The sequence below is a fragment of the Ambystoma mexicanum genome, chromosome 1p, assembly GCF_040938575.1.
Source record: "Ambystoma mexicanum isolate Mex_15411 chromosome 1p, UKY_AmexF1_1, whole genome shotgun sequence".
Lineage (NCBI taxonomy): Eukaryota > Metazoa > Chordata > Amphibia > Caudata > Ambystomatidae > Ambystoma > Ambystoma mexicanum.
Genome location: NC_090921.1, coordinates 576603377 through 576622216, shown reverse-complemented (window position 1 = coordinate 576622216; position 18840 = coordinate 576603377). Strand labels below are relative to the sequence as shown.

The 18840-nt window shown below is 47.3% G+C and overlaps 1 protein-coding gene across 3 annotated transcripts in view; it reads right to left on the bottom strand.

The window, feature by feature from the left end:
* The window catches only part of DOT1L (DOT1 like histone lysine methyltransferase), a 1510259-nt gene that overhangs the window by 578223 nt on the left and 913196 nt on the right, over positions 1–18840 (bottom strand). For all 3 annotated transcript variants that reach the window (XM_069649513.1, XM_069649515.1, XM_069649514.1), the window contains one exon: positions 7940–8409. In XM_069649513.1, coding sequence (XP_069505614.1) covers positions 7940–8409 — 470 coding nt within the window. The remainder of the gene's footprint in view (positions 1–7939; positions 8410–18840) is intronic.

The following is an 18840-nucleotide window of genomic DNA, read 5'->3' as shown; positions in this document are numbered from 1 at the left end:
TCAGTTCCGTTTTAAAGTTTAGATTTGCTTTGCATTAATTGGTTAGTAACCTTGAAGGAGCGTAAGCGGCAACTACAAGGGAAGTTTTACTATGGGGATGGATGGGAGGGGCGATAAGGAATACGTCGGAGGAACATCCCATCGAAAGAACGTTACCAGTTTGGTAAGTAACTTGTTCTTCGAAGGGATTGTGTCCTCCGATGTATTCCTTATCTTTTATAGACTCCCATAGCAGTAGTATATAGAGGAGGCGGGAGTAAAAATGAAATGTTTCCCTTTAAAGATGAACATAATGCAACACAGCTTTTCCAAACTTTGTCTCCTGGCTAGAGGAGGAATCAAGGCTGTAAAATTTGGTAAAAGTGTGTGCGGACAACCATGTGGCAGCCGCACATATATGTCCTTAATTGGAACTCCTCTTTGGAGAGCCGAAGAGGCTGCGATACCCCTGGTTTAAGATGTTAAGGGGGCTCTTTTCCTGCCAATTTATAGCATTCTATATATACTATTCTATACATTCTATAGCCTAAACAGAGAATTCTCCCTAACAGACATGTCCAATATCATCAACTGCACATCCTGGCGAAAGTTAGTAGCTTTTAACCAACCTCGCCGACGAAGGCAAATGCTGTTGCCCATTTGGCGGAACCCCGTGTCAGCAACGTTCATGGCCACTGTGATGGCATGGTCCGATGCCACATCGCCCTCCTGCAGGATCTCCAACGCTTCTGCTCTCGTCATCGGGAAGAAAGTCCAGGAGGGGCGCTATCTTAAACCAGAGCTTCTTGTCGTAGGCGCCACGATGGCGAGGGCTTTGGCCGCCTTGATGGTCGTCGCTGCCGATGTGATGACTATTAGTCCCATGGCCGCCTTCCCCTTGCTGTCCGTAGAGGGTGGGGGGGGGGGGGGTTTAGGAGGGGACAGAGGTCATTGATGCAGCAGAGCCAGAAGATTTCTTCTTCGCCGACGCCGAGACTACCAAATCCAGGGAAGGTTGGGACCTCAAACACTTGGGTGCAGAGTCCGGTACCCTGTACTTTTCATACCGGTCCCTCTTAGCCGAGGACGGGTTCTTCATAAGGGACAGCCCCTCGTCCCAAATGTCATCCAACAGAGGGATCGACAGCACAGTCTTCTTTGCCACGCAGCGTTGGTACAGGAAACCCTCCTTTTCCTCGGGGGGTCAGCTGAAACAGGTCCGAGACCCTAGCGATCATGGCATGGAACGAGCCCATCTCGTTGGACGGTGAGGCTCTAGGCGGCGGAGACGGGAGGTCTCCTAACCCGCCGTCGTCGACATGTCTGGGTCCGTATCCTCCCTCGGAGGAGGGGAGGGGGGGCGACGGGTGAAAAGGCGGTGGAGGGTTAACTCTTCTTCTTAGTAGGGGGCGCACCTGATGGCCCCAGTGTCGCAGGATCTTCCGGTGCCGTGGGATCTTCTGTCGGTGGAAGGGGCATCCTTGTCTGAATCTCTGAAAACAAGGTCTGGAGTGCCTGGAGAATGTCCAACGAACTGTCTGTTGGGGGTTGAGGCGGTTAATGAAGTGGCGGAAGTAGGAGCGACGGAGGAAGCGGTGTAGGGTTCTCCAACTCCTCCACAGCCTGCTCCTCCTCGTCGGTCTCGTCACCACTCTCTACGTCTCCCTCGTCGGGATTCTTCTTGTAGGACTTGGCCTGGCCTGGACGAAATTGTCTGAAATGGTCTGGAGAGTAGAAACTGCAGGACTACCGTGCCCCCCCCCTTCTTCTCGACCAGGTGAGACTTTCAGGGAGATGATGGGCATCGCCTTCTCTGGTGTCTTCTCAATGGGCTGAAACGAAGATTCCCTCCTGGCAGGCAGGGAAACTCTTGCCTTGGGGGCTGCACCCTGCAAAACCGCATCAGCGGCCTTCGCTAGGGACGCCACCACTCCTTCAATGGAGGGCTTTGCCTGGTGAATCTGGGCCTGTACAACCTTGGTCGAGCTGGATGCCTTCACCTTTGGGGGGGGGGGGCACCGCTCCCCCTTGGCCTTCTCTGTCTGGCCCATCCGGGGCTTCTCCAGAAGCTTGTCCGGGTGGTCAGACTTCCTCTTCTTTGCCGAACCCAAGCGTTGGCTCGTGGTTGAAAGTGCAGGAGCCACAGAACTCACCCTTGGCCACCGGGCAGCCCGTCACAACAGTGCTACTGGTGCCCGTGTACTCGCGGTGCTTAGCCTTATGTTGGGCCCCCGTCGCTGGTGTGCCCTTAAAGGTCTTAGAAGACCGCTCAGATTTCTTCTTGTGGCTGAGGGAGGCTTGCTGCTGGGACTCATCCATAGCAAGGGCCTTGGCCTGTAGCCACTCGGTGAGATGCCTGTGCTGATCCTCCACAGTGCGGGGGGGAACAACTCCTTGCAAAACGCACAGTCTTCCTCCACGTGCATTTGGCCTGCATGCAGGCAATAGAGGCATAGGGAATGCCCATCGTCCAACTAGATGTTCCGTACCTGAACAGAGGCGTTGAGTCTCCCTTCTCTGCCACGTCCACGCAGGGTAGGCCTCGGAGAGTCTTCACTCGACGAAATTCAGCCCTTGAGGGGGGCTGGAAAATCCAAAAAACGGGTCCCTGTTAATCGGATGATGGGTCGATGGATCTTGATACTCGATTGACCGAAAAAACTCTGAAAAAAAAGCACAAAACAAAGTAAAAAGCCAGAGAGCTAATCATGAGGACTCCAAACACTTGAATGTGCAGTAAAAATCTGAAGCGGTGCTTCAGTAGAGGCCAGCCATTGGCTGGGGCAGTATGACCCAGAGACCAGTGATTGGTTGTTAGTAGAAAGACATTTCAGAAGTGAAACAAACTGAAACTGATTTTTTCTTAACTGAGGATTCCCAGCCTGACGGGGAATATTCATGAGCATGTGAATCCATGCCAGACCTCATGCTGGAGAAACAGTGTTCAAAATCACAGTAAAATAGATGAGTGTGGGAAAAAAGGGTCGCACTGTCTCCAGGTTAAAGAAAACAAGTCCTCAAAATCCAGCAACGTTGCTGAGGGTCTCTAAGGTGGAGGGAATTAGGGAGAATTCTCAGAAATGTGCTAACACAACTCGCCCCATTCCCCATACTCTGATTCTTCATGGGACTTGGCAGGTTTGCTGAAGAGGGTCAGAGGTTGTTGTTCCTGCTATAAAGGAGCTATAAAGAGAAATATTTCCTAACAACGGGCACAGTGCGTCCCATTTATACTGACGGCCTCTCTTTGCTGTAAAAAGTTTCAGAAGCTTGCGCAGGTTAGAGTATATCAAAGATGGTGCACTCCAAATATGGTGGGGTGATACAAAGGGAAGCCCGAAGGGCTCACAGCAGCACTGCACACAAAGTGCTGTGTGCTACAAAAGTAAATGATGGATACCTTGTAAAATATGGAGGAAAACATGAAATCATAAAGTAAAGGACAAAAAAATGTCAGAGCAAAAGTGGGAGTAGGAGAGTTGGGGGTGACTGCCATTCAACTCAGGAGAAAAGAACCAAAAAAACATCCATGAGTCAGGCAAAAAGTGATGGGGATCTCACAGGTAAAGGAAATTTGGCATAGAAATAAGAAATCTACGTAACAGCGCAGCTGAGTTTGGAACAGTAGGAGCAGGCATCCCTTGTTCAACCGACTCGGAAGGCACTGAGGTAGTCTCTTCTGCTGAGAATTTCAGACCCTTCGACAGGAGCAAAGATGTTTCAGAGGGTGAAGTGTGCTTAGACCCTTAAATGTGTTTGCATTTACTCAGTGGTCAGGCAGAGGGTGCCAAAACATTTTTGTGGGCCGTTTTAGTATGTTTGGCCTTGTCACCAGGTGAAGCCTCCATAGCAGAGCGTGACGCCTGCTGTTTGGAGCTGGGGACTTGCCTGCTGTAGTCCTGTGACTTCGGATCGGATTTCCGGCTCCGAAATGTAACCGAGGCTGTCCGGTTCTGGCTTTGACTCCTCCGCTCCAGCGGGATAGTCCCAAGATGCCTCAGCCTGCATCGTGAAGGCCAGCCAGTTTTTCGACTGATGATCTCTTGGAGTTTTAGGTTTAAAGAGCGCACATATGGGAAAATAATGTTGCGTGAGGCAACATTTAAAAGGGGTATTCCCCATGTCATACACCGGAGGACAGCAAGATGGTAAATACTATGGTAGAAATGTAAGGAGACATTCTGCCTAGCTGTACGTGACTTTCCCACACTCTCCCCTATTGTGAAGACCGAGGCTTGCAGCCGTAGTGATAGGAGTGCCGATCTTCGATACGTCTAGATGTCCAGTGCGATGGTGGTTCTGCGATCGTCTTGCTCCGAGACGAGCCAGCGGCAGGATAGTTTAACTAAAGAGGGCTAGCACTTCGAGAACCCTGCACAGTGTCAGAAGAAAAAAAACATCCGAGGACCTCGACACACAATTGATCATGGATAAAGTACACTTCAGAGTAGGGATAATATTAGAGTCACGCCCAGTTGACGTCCCTTTTCAAAATAGAACAATCTTGTAATGTCTGCACCAACCACTAGTTGTGGGCCTATGAAAAGACCGTCTGCAAGACCCTCTGCATCATCCACAATGGTTTCTGGGGCCTGGGACCCTACAAAATCAAACTCTCCCAAAATACTTCCCTGCTAGAGTCCTTTGGTCCTCTAGCTCCAACTCTCTGCAGATCAGACGTTTCTCCAAGCAGAGTGGGGGGTAGACTTCTTTCTTTGGCAGGAGCCTCCCCCTGGAATGGCCTGCCTGCCCCTCTTTGACTTGAGCCGGATCACCTTCAGTTCTGGACGCTTTTCAAGACTGTCCTTTTTTCCTCCTCCTTCACTCTCCCCCTGCAACTGGTTGCCTGCATCCCTTGTGAGCCATATTGGTGTCAGGCTCTCCTTCAACCAATCCTCCCCTGTACCCCTTCGTACCAGCACTTGCCCTTGCACCCTTCCCTGACTACCGTACTGAGGCTGCTTGTCCTTGTACTAGTTGACCTCTTCCCCTGGTACATGCACACCTGGCTCCCCTTAGTACTTGCCCAACCACTGGGGCCCCCTCCCTCCTGCATGTTAGGTAAGATTTTGTAAAGTCCAACTGGTGTGGGACGTCACAAGACATCACTTGGCAGACCCAACTCTTAATATAGGCCTTTACTACACAAGTTAGTAGAGTGACTCAGCAGACAGGCTTATCTTAGGAGGGTTAATGTGAGCTGCAGAGTAACACAATCAAATCAGTAAACACAAGGTACAAAGTAGATACTAAAGTTATATTAAATGATTTATACACAAGGCAAATTGAGCATTCTCTAAAAAGCAACCACTAATAGTAACATTCAATGGGAGATAGAATTCTTTTAATCAAGAACCAATAATGCTGGTGAGCAATTCTTTGCTATGCTACACATTTCCCAGCACACGAAGTGACATCAATCAAGGTCAGTATTAGCACTTATTTTTGTTCACCGTTACAGAAGTGGGCTGATTACAGAAAAGGGTTAGATTTAAAGTATAACACACTTTCAACTGACTCAAATCGTTAGTTTCTCCCAGAGGGATGTAGGAAGTCTTTTATCCCAGCAATAATAGAGTCAACAATTAAAACCTGTAAGGGAACAAGCACTGCCAAAGCCAATAGGGTTCAGAATAGGAACCTTTAGGAAACCAGCACAGTCAAATCAATGGGGCAGTTCCAGTTCTGATGCAGCTTTTCTTATAAAAAATGGTATCACACAGTCAGGAATTTGTTGAAAAATCACAGGAGCTCAAGGGGAGCCTTACTGATGGAGCACAAGCTGGAAGGCCTGCACAGTTGAGTTGAGGTCAACTCTAGAGTGGTTAAAATAGTACTTCAAGCCAAGTAGCACTACAAAGGGCAAAAAGTGGTTATACCCCAAGCTCCACAGTACATGAGAATTGAAGAGGTTCCAGCTGGATGCCTTCCTGATGCAGACCCTTATTCCTGATCCTTGGTCGTGGCGATGAAAGGGATGATGTCTGGCAGGCTTCTGGTGCAGCACTCTGGAGAGGGACTCAGCAGCAATGAATTCCACATGATTCAGCAGATCTATGTGGTTTTGGCACCTTTTTCTCAGCACCAAAGAGAAACCGCTGTGGTTGGAGTTTCATCGGTCCTGGGCTCTGGTGAGAGGACTCTGGACGACTATTTCCTGCTTCTGGAGGTCGTTGAAGGTGCCTACAAGGTTTTGGCCAGATTCGATCTCTGCAAGATGATGCACTCGATAATGGTCAGGGGTCCTCAGGCATTGGGATTCTGCAGTCTAGGAAAGTCAGGGGATGAGCCAAAAAGAAGCAGGTCTCGAGGCTAGTTGGTCTCACCAGCCCAAAGGAGGAAGTCTTCCTGCACGGATCTTCCCCATCAAAACGAAAACGGGGTCAGCACAGCTGCAAGGCTTCACTGCTGCTTGCACTGTCCTGGAAGGTGCTGCTGGTGTCTCCGCTCAACCTCTTCGTCATGGTCCAATGGTTGACTCTGCCTGTAGTCCCAAAAGCCTCCCCTTTTATGCGGAATACCATTCATTCACAGCTCTACAGCTGTCAATCACAGAGGGGGGTCGTCCTCTAGGACAGCCACCCGCCCAGTTGGAACTGGTTTTGGCCAGGCATGCCTACAAAGGTCATTTATGTTTCGGGCTCCTCCCTCAATTCCCACCTTCCCAGACACAATGGAACCTGGGCAGGCTTCAAGGCTGAAGCCTGCCAAAGGTAAAACACACAAAGGACTGAACCTAGTTTAAACAACAGAGTAAAAGCCCAGAAGGAACCAACTGACAAGAAATGGCAAAAAAAAAAAAAAACAGGGGCCATCCATGGGTGCCGTCCTGCAGCTACAAAATCAGCCTGCAAGTACCCTGCACAAAAGGTAGTAAAAAGTAACCACTGCCACCAGCCATTCAAGTTAGTTAGTTTGACAAAATGTTACATGAGAAGTGGGATAAGATGTTACTAGGTAACCCCCCCCCCCCCAGCACGCCACATAAGGTAGTGTGTGCTGGACCCACAAAAGGAAAAGGTAAGTAAATACAAGCTATCTCACTATTCTTGGGAATTGTAGTTCACACAATAAAATGTATTTAAACATTAAGAGAAGTCTAGTGGCACTGCACTGAGGGTAATGTGTGTCACTACGCAAAAAGCAGATGCCTACAGGGTTTACCAGACTCCATTAAACAGTTACAAATCCTAATCAGAGAAAACACGAGTGAATAACAAAAAGTACTACTCCCTAACACTGCACTTCTCACTCTTCACCACTTTCCTATACCATTGTCCTTTTCTGCCCCCTGCACTTCTCGATATTGCACTTGCACAATCTGAATGTCACAAGGCCTAGTAGAACCGTTACTGTTTTCTCCTGAACCCCCCCCCCCCTCTCGCCCCTTTCGTTTTTGTCTTATAGCGTCTGGAAACACTTTTTGCTGTATAGGCGCCATAAAAATGTTCAATAAATATAAATTGGATTCTAAGCAGATCCACAAGCCTCAAATATACAGAGCTCAGGTATGGGGCATCCACTTTAAGTTAAGGAGCGAGTTAGGCCTTAACCGGCTATTTATGTTTTTTTTTTTAAATCCACACCTTGGAGGTATACCAAATCTTTGGTCAGGGGGAAGTGAGGGAAAAGGTCATAAGATAATCACATGGCCAGATACATTTAAGAGCTGCATCAGTGAAATGTGGTTGGAATTCACTTGGGAAAATAAGTCATCGCATCACAGAGAGCAAACAAAATGTGAAGGGTACTCCGGGGGAGGGGGGGGTAAAGAGTGGACTTTCTACAACACCAACAATCTAGTTTTTGATTAGGAAGTGATTTTCCTTCAAGCACTTCAGATAATCTGATTTAATTCAAGCACAAGATGAGCAATTCTTTCAAATACACTGCCCAACAACTTCCTGACCATTAATGCAATCCTCCGTTAAAACATATAAACATTCTGCACCCTTCTCACCTCTGTTCATTTGCCGCTGCTCTCCCATTCATGTTGTGGTCCTGATTAAGGTGTCTCCGCAAAGCTATTTTGGCAGGGGAAAACCTAGTGTAGTCCGGAACTGGCCAGTTGGGGACTTTGTCAGATTTCTGCCTGCCATTATGGTTAGGTGTACCAAGAATAATCTCTTGGTCTAATTGGGATGACATGTACTGCGGAGTGCTGTGCTTTGAGGAAGACCGGCTGAGGCAAGGATGGATTTCATATGGGCTGGCATGGCCGTTCACTGAAAGCTCAGGGCCCAGGCCATTCATGTGCGACAGAGAAAACTTCGAACACTCCAAGTCCAGCTGGTAGCGGCCATTTTCCCCATCATTTAAAAGGCTTTTTCGGTGAAGGTGTCCAGGTAACATATCTTCAGAAGGTGTGTAGGATTTCAACTGAAGGAGCTCCTGCTGCCTTTGGCTCTTCTCTAGCTCCACAATGCTAATCTATAATAAAACAAAATTAAGAGATTAAACTGGCGTCATACTCACAAATTGTACACCTTGTTTCCATGTTCTCCCTCTACTAACCTATAGTGTCTTGCTTCCCACTTCAATCTCTAGATTGTCACAGCTTTTTGTACTGTCCCCCTCCTAATGCTCTTTTAGTCTAGCCATCTGTTGGTACATTTTTTCTTTTACATCTATATTTCCACCCATTAGCTACAAAATCCAAACTCACTTAACTCGTACCAAGCTTCAAGCAAATGGCTGTGTCAGGTGCACAAAAAGGTACATTTGGTAAAAAGGCTTAGGACAGACATGAGAGCAATAGGACTTAAAAAGTAAGTGTAAAGCTAGAGACAATACAAGGTTTCACTGATCGAAATAATGAGAACAATCTCCAGGCTTGCTTGGCAGTACTAGTCTGCTATTACTCTTTAGAAAAGAGACCAAGCTTCCTTTTCTATGAACTGTGACAAGCCCAATACTCTGGCCTTGTCAAGCAGGTCAAATAGTCAATTTCCAAAGAAGGTGAGTGGCTTAAGGACATGTTTGGAGCCAATTCTCAAAATGAGGACAGTAGAAGTTGAGAGGGCTCTACAACTGGTGCTACCAGTCCCCCCGCACTTATGCCAGTATGTGTCTGTGCACTCCACGTATCAAACTTACCTCCAATGTCAGATACCTGCCAGAGTCTTTCTTCGGCTTACAGGACTTCAACATCAGTAGCCGAGCGCAATAAAATCTATCCAAACAGGAAAGCAGAAGAGAGACCTGAACTGTCACCAGACTACTGGAGAGATCTGCCCCACAGAGAGAGATAGAGCGGCACAGCGGAGCAGCTATCAGACAGCAGGGCTCATAGAGCCGCAACGCACAATCGCTGCCGCACACTAAGGGACATCGAGGCCAGGAGAGCGACACAACGAAGCCGCCACCAGAGACTGCGATGCCCAGGAGGGAGTGAGAAAGCTGTACAAAGAAGTTGCCCTATGTGGCAGACACAAGGACCTCGCAGAGCTGTCGAGCAACTCTGGCAAGCCAGAGCACCCCTCCTGTTGGGGAAAATTATAATTTTGACGCTTTATCCACTCTCCTAGAGACCCCCCCCACCCCGAGCAAAAAGCTGGACTTTGGGACCTTTTTTCCAAAATCCTGAAGGAGTGGAGCCTTTTTTTCCTGAAGCCTGGACTGCACGCCTGTTACAATTCCCGACTTCAACCACACAAACCTGCGCATCACTGTGCTTGCCGCCATGGCTTTGCTGATACGGTCTGCATAGTCCAAACCTGACTGGAGAGACTCACACATTGCTTCCTTTCCGTCTCTCAATGTTCAGGAGGCGGTCTCTCTTCCCCTTCAGGAATGTGTTCAGCCGCCATAGAGATACAGTCCTATAAAGGTGAACAAGAATTTTACAAGTGCGCAATTGACATTGGCTGACTTGCGCCAGGCTTCCAGCAGAAAACACTGTCTTCGCCATTGCGTTGAAACGCTTATCGTCTTTATCTGGCAGTATAGTGGGGTATGCTGCTTGCTTGGACGTGGAATCAGCTGTCTGAACTTCCAGGCTTTCCGGTGTCTGGATAAGTAATCAGGATCACTGCTTGATTATCTACATTTCTTGATGAGGTCCTGAGCTGTAGCCAGCACCTCACAAATTGCTTTAACCCTCTTCTGTAGGGCAATGTGAAAGGGTAATACAGGATACTTTTATGGCCAGTTACCCAAAATATTGGTAAAGCTGTCCGGTTCAAATGGAGGAGCAGGCCCGCCCCATCCCAAAAATGCAATGACGCTAGACATTAGCTGTCTATATGAAGCATCTGCATGCTCTGCAGGGTCTGGTTTGCCAAATTCTAGCCCCAGTGATGTGTCTATGCCACTTGCACATTTGCACAAAGGTCCTTCAATCTGGACTCCTCCGAAATGAGGGCCACAGGAACATTAGGTGTTCCAAACTCTAGTCCGAAGGGCGGTGTATCTTGATCAGATGATTCATGCTACTCATAAATGGAGGGAAAAGACTTAATGAAATTCTTTCTAGGCAGTGTCTTATAGGATTTTTTCTACTTCTTTGATTCCATCAAAGCGTTTCGACGCTGATGGCATTGATGGAGCCCTTGACTCGATGGAGTCGTCAACAGACGAGGACTGGTCCTGTCGTAGAGTTATGACCTTGACATGTCTCCCGGGAACGAGGGTACACAGGATTTGGCATCAGATGTTTCCTTGACGGCTTTTGATGGTGTGACAAGAGCATGGCTTTTTGTTTTCTCCTTCGAGGGGGCTGCAGACGCCTTCTTGAAGATTGAGCATTTTTTGACTGAATACCTCCCATTCAGCTTGATTTTGATTTTGGATATTTCTTATGCGCACCAGGCAGAATAAAATGCATTGGGCGAAGATGTAAACTATGATTTGTGCCTTGATCTGAGTGTAGCGTCTGTGATATAGATCACTTAGGTTCACTTACATATGAAAGTTTTTAGTGCTTTTCTAAAGCTTTCCAGTGAGGAACATGAACGGATAGTCAATGGTAGTTGGTTCCATAACTTTGGACCAAAAACCTCCTATGTCCCTTTCAGATCGGTTTAGTCTGGGGTATAGTCAACAGCATTTTGTCTCCTGATCGGAGATCTATCGTTAGCTGAAGGTGGTGGATCCTGGCACTCAACTTTTTTGGTGCATGATCGTAGAAACATTTATGCATGAGACAGGCCATCTTAAACTTCACCCGATTCTCAACCATCAACCAATACTACGCGAGGCTGACACATGGTCCTCTTTTTCTTAGGTGGGCAATTAACCTAACTGCCGCATTCTGGGCCCTTTGCAGTCTCATCATCTGTTTAGCTGGAATCCCTGCCATTAAACTGTTGCAGTAATCGAGGTGGGAGTTGATTAACGCCCCTACGACCACAGGGTGATGATCTGCTGCTACAAAGGGGCGCACATTCCTAAGCATACATAGGGAGTGATACACAGCCTTCACTTTGGCCCCTACCTGGGATTTGCTCCCTAGGTTTTCCTGCCATGTGCATCCGAGGATCTTTATTTTCCTTGAAAACTGAATCTCTTCCCCTAGGATCCGTGGGATTGTGCTTCGTTTTTCTGCCCTCATCTTGTTCCCTGCTCCAATAGAATAACCTCTGTTTAAACTGCATGCAGCTGTAGCTGACTGCTTGCCATCCATATTCTAATTTCCTGCATACACTGGTTGATCTTTTCAAAAGCCTCCTCTAAATTCTCTGTTTCCACATAAATCTGTGTGTCTTCAGCATATGAGTGAAATCTTAATCCATACTTCAATATGTTGAATAATGGTCAGATGCATAAATTGAAGATTAATGGTGACAATGCGGATCCCTGTGGAACGCCACATCTTAGCCATAGTAGTTCCGAGAGAAAACCTCCCAGTGTTACCTGCCGGGTCCTGTCCTTCAAGAAGGAACTGAACCAGTCTACCACTACTATTGAGGCTCTCCCGACCGTCCCAATACATTGGAGAATGATCTTGTGATCGATTGTATCAAAAGCCGGAGATAGGTCCAGCATCAACAATATAGTGGATCCTCCCCTATCTGCAGCTTCTAACAGGTCAATCTTGGACCGCTAGCAAGGCGTTGCTGACTTGCTTGGGCAGGCTATTTTCCTTTCTGGTGAGGAAGTGGAAGGAGACCTATGGTGCCTTTTCCTCATCTTCCTTAATGTAGAGTGGTGCGAACCGCTCCTGGAACAAGAGCGTTTCTTGAAACTTTTAGTCCAAGTCGAGTTGCCTCTCGACTAGCCTGACTAGCGCCTTTTGGACAGTGTCGTCAAGAGGGATTTTGTAGGGGTCCTACCCACTGTTAATTTGCCCTTACGCCCCATTCAAAGCGTAAAATGTCATGCACTGGCAAGACACACAGTCTGCCTTCCTATGCTCAACACGAACGTACCACAGACACCCTATGGGGATCTAAATAGACATCTTGGTGCCGCAGTCATGATGCTTCTTAAACCCAGTCTTCAGGGTCGAAGCTGATGACAAGGTCATTTCCCGATATGTCGCAGTTTCTGAAGAAACGGAAGCTTGTCGTAATCTCAAAGCGTTGGCTATCGCAGAAAAACAGAACTGAAGCCAACTGGTGCTGCACGTGTTTTATATACCAGTGATGACGTTGACCTAGAGATGGAGGCCCTCGAGGGACATCGAGTCGTCCGAATCGACGCAAAGCACCCTCTGCCGAAATTTCATTCCGAAGCAGCTGAAGCTGGAAGGGAAGATATCTACAGATGAGGAATACGTGGGAGGACATAATTCATTTGAAATTTATTTTATACATACACATGGCAAAGTTATATTCAGGTAAGTACCATTTAAACTAATCAACACAATGGAAAATATGAGCAATACTTCAGGTGAGTGAACCAATAGTAATGAAATGTACATGTCAATGTTAAGTAAATCACTTATTAGAGTCACTCGTAAAATGTTCTGTTGTACGAATGTAGTTAAGACACAGAAGTAGTCAAGGTAAAGTTCCCAAGGATACATGGGATTATAAGCAAGTAGAATGCTTTTGTTGGTTAAAAAGTTATCAGGGACCATTTGAAAGGGCTCCCTATAGGCGTACAAGCATTAAGCCTGGGCAAACCGTATGGGTGAGCACACAAACACCGGAAATCAGCACTCCAATAACCCAGGAGCGACAAAATGACTTGAGGTACGTACTACCCACAGTAGTGCAAGAGCTGGATTCTTTCACGGCACAACAGCAGAGGACCTGGTCTCCTGTTCCATGGTCATGGTGACGAAAGGAGGGACACTGGAAGGGATGTCTCCACAGCAGCAGTCGAGAGAAAGGACTCTCAGCTAGGAATTCTTCGCATGCCCACGCCGGTCTGTTTTGGCACTTTTTCACAGGCTCCAAGGATGAATGTTTATGGCCGATCAATCCGCCTCGATTCTTCGGTCCTGCCCTCTGGTGAGGGGACTTTGAGGAGGATCTTGTCTCTGGATGTCCAACTGGAACTGACGGAAATTTCTGGGAGGAGTAGTTCACAGGAATACTATGTATTGCAATAGGGTCTGAGGTCCTGTGGTATTGTCGGTTTGCAGCCATGCAAGGTCACTGCACGTCTAGGGATGGTTCGTTCTGCAGGTCATCGCATGGCTAGTCAGTCCTACCAGGAAAAGGGAATGGATCGTCCTCTACGGAGCTCTGCTGTAGTTTCAAAAATAGGGTCCGGACATCAGTGGTCTCTTAGCTGTTACTGGAATGGGCAGCAGGTGTCTCTGGTCGTCTTCTGTGGGTGTTCGGTTCCAATCTTTGACTTGCCTTCTGCCTCAGGACACCTTTTATCAGGATTTTACACTCATCCTCTGGAAACTCTGCTTACAGTTTACAGAAAGGGGAGGGTGGCTGTCCATGCAGGACAGTCAGCCCCCCGTCCCCAGTGGAAACTGGTTCATTTCAGGCACACCAGAAGACAAAGATTGCACAGTTTCAGGATGCTCCCATGTGGTCTGTCCTCGCAGACACACTGGTGCCTCGGCAGGCTATACAAAGTGTTCCCGCCAAAGACAACTCAGCCACAGCGGTCAATACAGTAGGCAGAGCAGAAACAGCACAAAAGTCGGCAGAACACGTTCACTGCCACCAACCATAACTATAATGTTGTTACTGTAACATAAATGTTACATAACATGTTACAGTAGCAGAGAGAAAGGGGATACTAGGTAACCCCCTAAGCACTCCACATGGGGTGGTGTGTGCTGGTCTCTCAAAAGGAAAAGCTAAGGAGGATAGTTCTTAAGGAAAATAAATGCAACACTGCACATAGGGTGCAATGTGCTACAAACGTTTAACAGATATGCCTTTCAAAAGGTATGGAGGAAAGCAGGTCTCCATAAAATATAGTAAATCACAATGAACAGGTTTCCTATGATCAGAGCACGAAAGAATGAATGAGGGGGGGAAAAAGGCTCCCCTCCATCAGGAAAAAGCCCAAGAAGTTCAGAAAAAAGTGCTGGGGGCCTAACTAGGAGACATAACTAAGCATACAAACTAATAAATCTTCCCAACACTAGTTATAGTGAAAAGGGTAGCGCTGAGAGGTTAGCCTAAACCCAATCGAGTTAGCAGCGGAGAGCAGTCAAGGCTATTCTCAAGAGTGCGAGTGATGTCAGTGGTCCAAAATGAGTCCACACAGTTATCACACAATTAAAATTAGACAGGCAAGCACAAAAATACTACATGTATTCTTGGCCCAAAACACACTAGCAAATAAAGCAAGCAGGTGATATTGCACAACTCAATTGTAAATCTATATAGTGAGCATGGGTTCTTAAAATGTATTAAATACCTTAAATTAATAAAAGAAGGGAAGTGAGCAGTAAGTGATACACCAAATCACTAGAAATATGCCCTAGCTTCAGAGGTTCAATCCCTATGAAGAGCGAGTCTTGCGTCCAAAAGTCACAATGCTTCTCCATAGAAATGGTAAAGTAAAGTACTTATGTTGGTGAATGTTCCAGAGAAGATATTCATCAAAGTTACTGGCAGTTAGAAAAGTGTATCTATCTTTCAGGTACAACTGCTTTAGACTCTACTATCAATAAGCAGTGGAATGGAATACCTCTGGTTTATTCTAAGGAAAATCAAAGGGATTGGGGGGACAAATGCTTTGAGTTAACTTGCCCCACTGACTCCGATTTTCCCAGAGGACTAGATGGGCCGACTGGGGGGACACTGGAGGTAAGTTTTCTCGCTGTTGGTTCCACTGAGAGGTGCCCAGGAGCTGCAGGTGCAATGATTCTTTCGGTCGGTTCCAGGAGCAGAGTGTAACCCTTGGTGATTTCAAAATATGAAAGCACCAATGCAGACCTTCAGGCCAATTCACCAGACGGGGGCGGGCGAGTTCCATCGTTGGCCACGATAGTTGTCCCTCCAGTTGTGGTTGAAGACCTTCCAGAGTTGGATCCCTTAGAGCAGAGGGGCTGAAATTCGGCAGGAAGGCGACTTGTACCACAAGCTGCCAACGATCAACATTCTAGCTGCAAATGGGTGGTACAGGGGCACTTCCTAAGGATCAAGACAGCTGGATCCTCGAGAACATGTCAAGACAGATTGGTCACTATTAGGGAGAATTTTCAGAAATGTGCCAATTCATCCCTACCTTAGAGACCCCCAGCAACTTTGCTGGATTTTGAGGACTTGAATGTTTAATCTGGCGAGGTTGAAACCTTTTTCCCCACTCTCTCATGTATTTTTAAATTATTTTAAAACTGTTTGTTTTGGTTATGGAGTCTGACAAACTCCACAGGCATCATATTTACATTGTGTCATACAGCACCTTCAGTGCAGTGCCACAGGGAAGTCTTTCAGATTTCCCAAAGGTTTAAAATACCTTCTATTGGATAAACTACTGTTTCCAAGAACAGTAAAGTGAAATTGACTTTACTTTCATTTGTAACTTTCTAGACCCAGCACACACTATCTTACAATAGGGTGCTGGAGGGGTTACTTAGTATCCCCTTTGTATAGCTTCTCACGTAACAATCTTATGTTACTCTTTCCTCAATGAATGGCTGGTGGCAGTGGTTTACTTTTAACTACTGTGGTGTGCTTTTACCGTGTGCTGCATTCGCAGCTTCAGTAAAGCACCAAAGGGTGCCACTTTTGTCAAAATGGTCCCGGTCGTCTTTTTTCACCATTTCTTTGTGGAAAGGTCCTTCTTGAGATTTACTCTGCTTGCCAAACCAGGTTTGGTCCCTTTGTTCGTGTTGTCTTTGGCGGGATTTACAAGGCTTGCCTCTGGCTCCAGCGTGTCTGGCGGGGGCAGGAAGTGGGGGAGGTGCCCGAAACTCCCTGTGCTTAGTCCCCTAGGAGGAAGGAATGCACGCCTAGGTGATTGGCAGGCTGGCTGTCCGGCAAGGACAGCTACTCCACTGGGTGACTGACAGCTAGGCTGAAATGAATGGGAGGAACCTGCATAAAAAGCAAGGCTTTTTGGTCTGGAAAGCTGAGTCGACCACTGGACGAAGGAGTCCTAAGAAGAACTTGGAAGAGACGCCTGCTGCAACTCCAGGACCGTTGGTTTGCCCGGCGAAGCCATGCTGCTGTGCTGAAGCTCTGAATTTGCCTCGACTAGAGAACCCATGCAAGGACAACTTCTCCCCTTGAGTTGGTGGGACCAATCAACTCTAAGGTAAGCCACCTGGACATCCTCTCAGAGCTGGTTGAAATTCCACTGCATTGCTGCTGGAACTGAATAGCCAGGGAGAGGAACACCAGATCATGTGCATTGCTTTTAAGTTGGCCAAGAGCTCCAGGAAGATCCTTCGAACTCCCAGGAAGGATGACTGACCAAGCCTGCGCCCCCTCAGAGGGCTGGACCCCAGATGCAAGGAAAGCCCATCGTAACAGCCAAGAGTGTGCAGTGTTGCTATTTGCTTAGACGCAAGGAGCTGAAATCGCAAAGTGCCACTGAATAAAAGTTTGTCCTTTTCTGTCGCCCACTGTCCACTTGCAGTGCAGGAGTCCTCCAGACGTCCTCCCTCTTGTCCCCACGACTGAGGCCCATGAACACGGATCTGCAGAGCTGCACAGGAACAGAAGCTAGCCAAAGCCCTTTTCTTCTAACCAAAGGTACTGTACAGTCTAAGAGAACTTACCTCTTGTTGTGTAACCTCTCTTGTTTTCTGCTGAGACTTGTCTTGGTTGCTTCTGTAGAGTTGCTAACAGCTTCTTTACCTCACAAGGCTAATGGGCTTGTGGCCCTGCTTTGATTTCTTCTTTTCTACAAAGACTTCTAAAAACATTGTGCAAGACTTATCTACCTGCAAGAATTGCTTCAGCTCACCTACACTTTTGGCCAATTGACTTTGGCCTAACCTGGCTCCCTGATTGACTCTTCTTACCTCTAACATTGTGGTTGGTCTTCCATCCAGGAAGGGGTTAACTAACTTTGCATTGGGGGTTACCAAAAGTACTTACCTGCTTCATAATAGTTGTGTGATCTCTTGTTTTGGTTTAACCTTTTTTATTTTACATATTCTTTAGTCTGGTTCTAAATGCAAACAGTGGTATATTAATGTCTACAGTGTCCTAGTTACTAAAGTCATCTGAGGGTGTAGGAAGTGTCTGGGTGCCATCCCAAAAGGGTACTTACTGATTTAGAAACATTAAGAGTGTGTATTTTGGAGTGTATTTGTGTGTTACTATTATATTACCCAACTGACTGTTAATTTAATCATTGTTTAATCAAGAAACCTTGTGTGTAAGAGTTTTTGAATATTTGTCTCTGTGAATCTCTGTGCAACTCCCCTACAGATCACATTGACCCCTCTCGAGATAAGCCTGGCTGCTCAACACACTACCAACCTGTCTAGTACAGACTTATACCAAAGGTTGGGTTCCTATTGCCAGGAGGTCAGAGTTGTTTTAGTGCACCCAAAGGGCACTGAATACAATCTTGCCTAGCAGTCACCACCTGTGGAAGGAACGTTGGGTGTCCTCAGAACAACCTTATCCCTATAAAAGATGGTGAATGGTTCAGCCAACAAGGGCGCCTGGATCTTGCTAACTCGCCTGGCCGATGTAAGCCCAAGAAAAACAATGGTATTAAGGGGGACCCATTTGATGCCTAACAACGCCATTGCTTCGAACGGCTTATGAGCCAATGCTGCAAGCGCTATATTGATGTCCCATACTGGATGAGGCCTGTGCACTGACTGAAACCGCTTTCACCACTGGATTGGCTGCCATGAAGGTCTAGTCTGGTGAATTCTTTTCAACTGATGGCTGCTGTGTGTGTGGCAGGTGTCCATCTGCACACCTGAGGGGTGCCAAAAGTGCCACAAATGGCAGCATATAGTTGCTTGTGCTTTTCCCAGAAGCAAAATCTGGTCCAGCTGCTATGGTATTGGGACCTGGCTGAGCTTTTGTGTGAGGCCTGAATAACCCAGAGATTATTTTTGTATAGGTTGCAGTTTTGCAGCTTCAATTGGCCAGATGTCAGGTTTCCAGGGCTTCCACCCCCCCCTACCCTCAGCCCAGGTCTGAGTGCACCACCTCCCCCATCCTGTGGAGAGAGAAAACAGTCGCTAGGCAGTGATACAGGTACCTCGACTGACAAATCTAGCAAGTAGGAGAACCACAACCTCGCTTGCCACCTTTGTGCTACAAGGATCAGTGAGTAGCCGGTGGAAGGCCTGAACTTCCACACTACTCTCTGCAGTAGGGATATAGGAGGAAACTCATCTGCTCGCAAATGGTCCTAGCTGATCTGGAACATGTCCACTAGCCCCTGCCAAGACGCGCACGAAGGGCGTTTGGCATTGTACTTTGACCAAAAAAGGTCCACCTATGGGAAGTCCCACTGCCGGAAGATCTGCAAGATGGACTGACACTGCAATTCTCACTCGTAGTTGTTCGTGCACAGCCT